The following is an 8,972-nucleotide window of genomic DNA, read 5'->3' on the forward strand; positions in this document are numbered from 1 at the left end:
ACTGAGACTTGAGGGCTGCAAATTGGTATGTTGATCATCCACCCTCCAATCATCAAACATACCAAATTGCAGCCCTCTAGCCTCGGTAGCTTTTATTTTATTGATGGTTAAAGTTAGCCATAATCGTGAGTCTGGCAACGCTGTAGGACAGGCCCATGAAAGCGTCATGAGCCAATTCGGCACATTTTTTTTTTTTTTTTTATTTAGTGCTGTCCTTGATCATTGTGCTTGGAAGTGCGGTTTATCTGACAGATAATCATTCTCCGTGTTCAGACAAAGAGAATTAGGCGCAATCTGATCGTCATGACGCAAAATGACTCGGTAAGGGAAACCTGATTTTGCGTCGCAATCCAAGGCAAATTACCAGTCTCTCTGAAAACATGACCTTGTCTCTTTTGTGTGGACTTGACTGCTGTCATCGCCGGGATTCCAAATGGCATGCTTGGTATTCGCTGCTTAGTTCACATGGTCAAAGAATTGATCGTTGCAGTGCAACAACCGGAAATGGCTTGAATCGTTTCCCACAGCAAATGGGTATATCGTTATTTTTCCTGTCATGGTCATCCTGTGTGCATCTATACTGTCCATTTCGTGATCTTATTTAATATTCAAAAGTTATGCTTGAAGAAAATAGCTAACTTTTCGTCAATCTGGCTCAAACAAGGTAGCCTAAGCTCCATAGGTCTAGCGTAATGCTAAAACCTGTCATTGTCCAACAGTCGTTTAAGAATCAACAGGTATACAGCACTGGAAAACTGGTTTCTGAGCACATAGACTAAAGAACTAAACGATGGGTGAATTCAGAGACACTTGAGAAATACAAAACCGATATCCAAAAACAGTTAGTGACATGAACTATAGATTCTCAACAAACACAACGCAAAACAGAGAATGTTTGAAGGCACTGCGTATAGGAGTTCCTTTATGAACAAACGAGTAATTGGAGAAATAAACAATTCAAAAGTACATAAAGGAATGTGATGAGAAATAAATGAATAATAATGTCTTGAAGTGAGAATTTAGCCAAAGAATCCATCCTTTTCATAAGGATGATAAGGGTGGGCTTTCATCTCGAGTGAAAGACTCTTAAGGAGCACTTGATATATAGAAGCTGAGATATTTCAGGCGCCAGTTGTAAAATCAATGCCGGCTTTGTAAGCCGTCGTTTCTCTCTTCCTCTCTCTTTCTCTCCCGACAGGGGAAAGATTTGATCACTGTGCTTCGGTTGATCTAAGCTTTAAATAAAGTACCTGTTGGTCAACTGGCTGTTACGGAACTACTCCAGAGATGCACCCCAATTTTTCTTGATAGAAATACTCCTTTGTCAACCGCAAAACGAATAGCTGTTTCATTTAATAATAATACTTCGTTGAAGAAACATATTTCCTTTATATCACGTCTTCCCATTTGTATGGAAAGCAGCTATACCATCACAAAGTTGTATGAAAGTACTAAAAGTCAAAACATATCACAACATTACAGAAAGCACTTAAAACCAATGTTAGCCAATTTGACAATACTGTATTCTGTACAGAATGTACAAAATACTCAAGAATAATATGCAGAGGCTAGACCTACGTAACTTCACTCAGAGTTTAATTCAAACACCCTCTTATTCAGGTACTCATTTGACGCTAGTACCATCTTTGGGCGCCAAGCCAGTCAATAAAATTATAATTTTTAATTTTTTGACTGAAGAGGATGTTTGACTGATTACAGTTGATCTCATCAATTCTGTGTTCATTTGTTCTCGCATAAAGCTTTAGATTTGATCAACATATGTAATAATAAGAGCACGGATTACATTCATAGTGAGGTTACAGGAATCATTATCCAGTTTTCTTTCAACGTAAGTCAGTCTTTAAACCAAGACTGTGATGTGCCGTGGGTTATGCAAGAATTGCATAATAATTTGGGAATCCTTACCAGGCCCAAGGAAGTCACCAAAGTTGCTATACCTCCTGCCAATGTGTCTGGAGGCTTCCTCGTCCTCCAGGTCAACAGTGCGTCCGATTTCTTAAGGGTGGGATGCCAGGTAGGCTGATGAAACCTTGAACACTCACTGACCATGGTTATAGCAGCCAAGTCAAGACTGAGGGCAGAAAATGGCCAGTTTTATCACAGAATTGGCACCTAGCATCATTTTGGCAGGGATTTTAGAGTCCCTGCTTCTGCGAAACATTTCCAACAAGCAAAATCATCGTTTTAAGACACCGTGGATTACGTTTTGAGAAAATCTGTTTCCTTTTTATTTACATTTTGCACAAAATGAATACGGCATATCAATATTGCCTAGTTTCTTACATTGTCACATGCTGTATTCGAAATTCTTGCTGAAGGAGTGTTACAATCTAATTTTGAGTGTTGCATTAAGAAATAAAACACTTAAGGCTTAAATGGAACAGGTTTAGAAAGTAAAATATTAATCCAGCCTTTCTTCATGCTGTTCACCACATGCATAAAGGAACAGGTCACAGTTTATTGGCAAAATATTAATACTTTCTGCAAAATTAACTGCATTTCATACCTTACATGTGTACATTGATGAAATGAACAAACAAATGGTCTATAAATTCAAGTATGACACTGTAAGGCAAAGGTCACAGGGTCACAGGTTCAAAAAGAAAAAACCTGACTGCTTCAAGATCTACACTGGTGTGGTGTTGTTATTCATTCTATAGATCCACGTCGGCTGATTACAGTCAGTACTCACATTCCAGAAGACTTCCATATTGTGGTATTCTTTGGGGGCAGGGTCGTTGTAGTTAAGGGCCTCGCATATACGGCAATAGTGGAATATGGGCGCACCAAAATATCCGTGCTCGTTCACCACGCGGAACTGTGAACGCCACGCGTGGTATTCCATGTATTTTGTGGCGTCCTTTGCCAGAAACCTGTTGTGAACAAAAGATAGCTTGAAGTGCCTCTTCATACCTTGAAATAACGTTTGAGTGTATTTGACACCAGTCTTCCCATCAGAAAAGCCTTCAGCGTTTGTTCAGTCAGACTCAGCTCAGTTTGTTGATAAGTCCAGAGGGACACATCAGCCATTTTACCCCCTTAAATACTTTACCAAACTTACAGGGTGAGGGTCCATGATGCATAAGACTGGCTTAATGTAAAACGACCAACCACTATGAAAATCCTACCATTTCACTTTGGCTAGGTACCAACAACTTATGAACTCCAATAAACCCTGATGACACTGATGTGATAACAGGTTATTCCATCTTTGATGGCTGATAATGAGTTCAGAGATCCACATCAGGCCTCTCATCCCCTTCAACACCTTACCACAACTGCAGGCTGTCCTAGGGCAAGGGTTTGTGTTGCACAAAAGTGGCTTAATGTAAACCACTTACTCAGCATAATCAGTCGGGTGCTACTGGGATGTTTCTGCTCACAGATGCAATTGCAGCAGTTAAGACAACAGAATGTCATAACTGATAAACATGAAGAATTAAAGAGCTAGGGGCTTTGGGGTCAGCTTCAATGCTCTCTTAAGAAGTCTGTCATAGCCATCTTTGTGGTCCATCATTTATAAGATAAGAAAAGAAGGCAATTAAAATATGGCATTGTTAGAACTCGCTATGTGGTTCATCATTTATAAGATAAGAAAAGAAGGCAATTAAAATATGGCATTGTTAGAACTCAACAGCATTCGTGGAATGCTGAGTGACTGTAGGCTGCTGAGAGTTCAGAGGCTCCAAATGACAGAGAGCTCAAAAACTGAGATGGTCTGGATATGTGATGAGAAGGGATGGGAAGATTGTTGGTTGGATGATAGCTGGCCTCAAGCCAACACAGTTAGCCCGTAAGTGTGGCAAGGTTTCGATGGGGACAAGAGGTCCCGCGTGGACCTCTGGACTGGGAGAACCATTCACAAGAATTTCCATACTTACAAGAGATAACTTGCAAGATCCTTTGGAGACTTGAATTCATCGACGTGGATGAAGGAATTGGGAGGAAGCATCTTTCGGTAGCTTTCTATTTTCCCTCCCATAACGACGGGTACTGACCCCTTCCCGAAGGCATTCCACCAGACCTGGAAAAGGAATATGAGTGAGTGAAATGTCAGAAAGCGCTTTCTGAAGAAGAGACCAATAAATCCACAGCCACAGTATTTCGACCTGAGCTTCTCTCTGTCATGTGAAGTGCCTCTTTAGCACTGTATATTTTTAGCTAATCTGTTTTCATGTGCAGAAGCTAACACCCGTCAGCCTAAGCCTGTGCTTCTGCTTCAATCAGTTTACTAAAAGTGTGGCTCTGACTGAAAAGGGTTGCACTTATGGTCCTTGAAATATGACAGATTACATCAATTCTGAGACACTCGACTTCTTTGTAAGGTTTAGAAAGCTGGGAACACCCTAAAACATAACTGAGGTTTATGTCATTTCACTTTTGCACCAAGCACATACGCAACAAATACACCAGAGCAGGACAAATTGCTGTATTGGGGTTACCTCAGTATAAAAATGAGACAACCGAAAGGAAAATCAATCATTATATATGAATGAATGAGAGGTAAATAAAGATAGCATTGGCAAAAATGAAAATATACATACTTTTTCAGTAAAGTACTCCCTGCAATCGACATTTTCGAAGGCCAGGTAAAACTTGTAGCTCTTCAAAGCATCACAGTCACGATTGAAATGTCCAGGGCACTTTAATGTCCCACAACGTCCGTAAACATCTACATCCATATATTTTTGTAATTCCTTCACGTAATCCCATCGTCTATTGGGTGTATTACAATTAGAGCCCATGATACAAGTAAAATTCGGCTTCATGTTGAAATAATCCACTTTTTCATACAGAGATGCCTCAGCATCCGTCAATTTTATAGTCCTCCCGTATGGCACAGGAACATCACTGTCCATTCTGTAACTCATGGACCAGTTAAAATAACCATTATAATGGGCGAGGTTTCTGTCGTTAGCCTCGCTAAAAGTATAAAGGGGAGACTCGTCACTTAACCAGATCCACCTCTGCTTGAAGTTCGTCCGCTTCGGAAAGGTTGACGGACCATGAGTTGTGTGGAGGTGAATCAAGATGGCGTCGGCCCTGTCAGCAAGAGAGGAATCGTAAGTGACGTCGCAGTTTCTGACGGAGCAGGAGCGGAACGGATCCAGCTTCTTCTCTCCGTACTGGTAAAAGAAACGTTTCTCATTTCTCGGACCACACAGCCACGCTAGAATGGTGAAGTTTCTGTCATGAGGCTTGCCGGCGTCTTCGTGCAAGAACAGTCTCCGACCCATGACGGACAAGCTGTCGATCTCTGCCTGCGAAAAGTCAGGCCACTTTTGAGCGAGGAACAGAGGCTTTTGTTGAAGTTGCTGTAAAATGCTGCTTCTGGAAAGTGCGTCGATAAGGATGCATGTAAGGACGGCTGCAGTGAAGTACAGCCAACCTCTCTTCCTCAGCTGAACTGCGGGTACAAGACGCGCTACCTTTGTCGTGACGGCCCTCAACCTGGAAACAAGAAAATGATTCATTTTCGACAATGTCATTCTGGATTCTAATCAATTTATAAATATTCTGTTTAATGGAAAGCTCTCGAGTCTATAGTCTGACACTTACGTGGAAATCTTGACATAACTGATATCTGTTAAGCATTTAATGCAACCTCTGGTTTCTCAAAAATGGTTGTGAACGGGATTGACAGAAAACTAATCTAATAAAACATCAACAACATAAGAAACAGGGTATTAATTCACTTTTCTCTTTCTTTTATATTTTTGAAGTAAAAAAAAAAAAAAAAAAAAAAATATATATATATATATATATATATATATATATATATATATATATATATATATATATATATATATATATATATATATATATATGAATTATTATCACATCACCGTAACATTTTTTATACACAGACATTAAGCTACAGGTGTTATTTAACATCCAATCCGCTCTACCTACAAAATAATACCTGAGGAGAATTATAACTGATAAGTGAGCAGCTATCTCCCATCAGTTACAATTTCCCTCAGGTATTAATTTCGAGGCAGAGAGAACTGGATATTAAATGATGTGTGTATATATATATATATATATATATATATATATATATATATATATATATATATATATATATATATATATGTGTGTGTGTGTGTAAAAATATATATATATATATATATATATATATATATATATATATATATATATATATATATATATATATATATATATATATATAAGTCAAAAGTTCCAGAAAAAAATTGTTGAATGATGTATTTACACAGGAATGAAAAACCCAAATACTTGGTAAACAATTATCTGTGATGTAGTGATCCATATAGACTTGTTACCTCAGTCATCCTCTTGCTACCGTGGTGTTAACATCTGCTTCAAAAAGGAACTTCTTGAACCCATGGAAAATAAAAATTTTGAGATGAGAGCTAACATCAAGTTCCTGACCAAGCTTGATTGGAAACCAGGAAAAATTATTGAAGCTTTGCAACAAGTTTATGGAGATTCTTCTCCATCTAAATCAGTTGTTTATGATTGGATAAAGCGATTTAAGGATGGTCAGGAGGACCTCAAAGACAACCCAAGAGATCGACCGCAAAAAATGAAAGAATTGTGGCTTTGGTGCAGAATCTAGTGGATGAAAATCGTCGGAACTATCGATATGATAGCTAATGAAACTGGGATCTCCCATGGTTCCGCATTTTCAATTTTAAATGAAAATCTTGGTTTGAGTAAACTTTCAGCACGTTGGGTCCCAAAAGCGTTGCGCGTAGACCAACTGCATCAAAAGAGCTGAACTTTCTCTTGCAGTTTTAACGAAGATTGAATCAAATGAATCAGAGTTTTTTTGACCGGATTGTTACTGGAGATGAAACTTGGATCCATCAATATGACCCAGAAAGTAAAATTCAATCAAAGCAATGGTTACCAAGAGGTTCTGCTGCACCAGTGAAGTTCAAAGTGGCGAGATCTGCCCAGAAGGTTATGGCAACAGTGTTTTGGGACTCCAAAGGAGTGATTTTGATTGATTTCCTTGAAGGACAAAAACAATCACCGGGAACTACTACAAAGGTGTTTTGCAAAAACTGAAGACTGCATTATTAAAAACGTCGAGGAAAGTTGCACCGCAGAATTTCGTTCCATCATGATAACGCTCCAGCACATTCATCAAGGGTTGCAAGAGAAGTCCTACGGAAATTTAGGTGGGAAACTCTTAATCCTCCTCATAGTCCTGATCTTGCTCCTTCAGATTTTTTTTCCTGTTCCCAAAACTCAAGGAACACTTAAGAGGAGTCCGGTTTGAATCTTTGGATGCTGCTAAACATGCCGTTTCAACATGGTTTAATAGAAAGGCCCCAAATTTCTACAAAGAAGGGTTGCAGAGGTGGAAACAGCACTAAAAGTGTATAGAGTTAGATGGTAGATATGTAGAAAAATGATGTTTGAATTTCCTTAAATAAAGAGTATATTGAATTTTTCCTGGAACCTTTTGACTTACCCTCGTATATATATATATATATATATATATATATATATATATATATATATATATAATAAAAACACTTAAAATTCACTCACATCACCATCTTGAAACAAATTTTCCAACGCCTCTTGAAAATGCTTGACCTATGCCAAAATCGGGTCATTCTGCAAAAGGAGAGTGGTCGGGGCCATTAGTTGGCTTGCCCATGCAATTAAAGCCTCAGATATCGGTTGTGATTTTACCTCAGTTCCAAAAGAGAAAATGAGTGACAACTCATTATTACACAGGAATTGGGTTTGGAATTTAGTAAAGGGATTGTGGGTAATAAACAAAAGACTCCTGACTTCATAATTATTGATGTATTAGAATTAATACAATGAGAAAGAGTAATGATGTTTCACATAGCCATGCAAGCTATTATTATTATTATTATTATTATTATTATTATTATTATTATTATTATTATTATTATTATTATTAGCCAAAGAAGATTCTTGACCTCATAAATATTGCTGAAATAGAACTAATATAATGAGAAAGAATAATGATGATTCAGCTGTCTATCCAAACTATTATTATTATTATTATTATTATTATTATTATTATTATTATTATTATTATTATTATTATTATTATTATTATTATTATTATTATTATAGTCAATGAAAAGAAAATTATATACGAGAAATAACAAAGAGAAACAAATAACATTAACAAATTTAACCAAGAAATATGACTCACGCACATGCGCAGTTAAATGAACTAAGATTTGACCTGGCCAAACTCAGTGACATCATTATCTCACAGAGCAAGATCCAGAAGAATGTAGCCTGGAGAGAGAGAGAGAGAGAGAGAGAGAGAGAGAGAGAGAGAGAGAGAGAGAGAGAGAAATTCCAGCGATATTCATCACCACTGAAGGAGTTAATGGAATTCAGATCTCCGCTGAAGGTGTTACGTGAAACTCAGATCTCCGCTGAAGGTGGTACACGAAATTCAGATCTCCGCTGAAGGTCTTACATGAAATTCAGATCTCCACTGAAGGTGTTACATGAAATTCAGACCTACACTGAAGGTGTTACGTGAAATTCAGATCTCCACTGATGCGTTACATGCAGTCCTACTCACCACTGAAACTGCTCAACTGTTATTGGACGCGCAGCCAGTTACAACTGATTCTACTAAATAAAAAGCTCATGGAAACAATATGATTTGCTTGGCAGGTTTTACACAGGTGATCTCTGCAGGTGCAATCTACTGTCAGGTAAAAATGAAAATTTTATTTCTAAAGATACACCTGTGGGAGGCACATCTGTTGGGGTACACACCTGTTCTGTGGATATCCACCAATTCACCGTAGAAAAGTCTGAACAATGTGTGTGTATGTCTCTCTTAAACACACAAACACTCACATACAAACACACACACACACACACACATACATCTATATATATATATATATATATATATATATATATATATATATATATATATATATATATAT

General features: G+C 37.8%; 1 protein-coding gene across 1 annotated transcript; it reads right to left on the reverse strand.

Annotated features, from left to right (window-relative positions):
* Positions 1–2,251: 2,251 nt before the first annotated feature.
* Positions 2,252–8,659, reverse strand: LOC136849969 (3-galactosyl-N-acetylglucosaminide 4-alpha-L-fucosyltransferase FUT3-like). The gene is made up of 5 exons (XM_067123496.1): positions 8,597–8,659; positions 7,567–7,635; positions 4,566–5,472; positions 3,903–4,045; positions 2,252–2,894 (listed from the first exon to the last, which is right to left on the reverse strand). The coding sequence occupies exons 2-5, from the start codon at positions 7,632–7,634 to the stop codon at positions 2,648–2,650; spliced, it is 1,365 nt and encodes a 454-aa protein (XP_066979597.1). The 5' UTR covers position 7,635; positions 8,597–8,659; the 3' UTR covers positions 2,252–2,647.
* Between the last annotated feature and the right edge of the window lie 313 nt (positions 8,660–8,972).

The sequence above is a fragment of the Macrobrachium rosenbergii genome, chromosome 21 (assembly GCF_040412425.1).
Source record: "Macrobrachium rosenbergii isolate ZJJX-2024 chromosome 21, ASM4041242v1, whole genome shotgun sequence".
Classification (NCBI taxonomy): Eukaryota; Metazoa; Arthropoda; class Malacostraca; order Decapoda; family Palaemonidae; genus Macrobrachium; species Macrobrachium rosenbergii.

Excerpts from the sequence above, each read along its gene's own strand:
- LOC136849969 (XM_067123496.1), bottom strand. The coding sequence starts at position 7,634 with ATGACCCGATTTTGGCATAGGTCAAGCATTTTCAAGAGGCGTTGGAAA. Across the intron at positions 5,473-7,566 it reads ATTTGTTTCAAGATGGTGAT|GTTGAGGGCCGTCACGACAA; the intron begins GTGAGTGAATTT and ends TCTTGTTTCCAG. Across the intron at positions 4,046-4,565 it reads GGGAGTACTTTACTGAAAAA|GTCTGGTGGAATGCCTTCGG; the intron begins GTATGTATATTT and ends TTCCTTTTCCAG.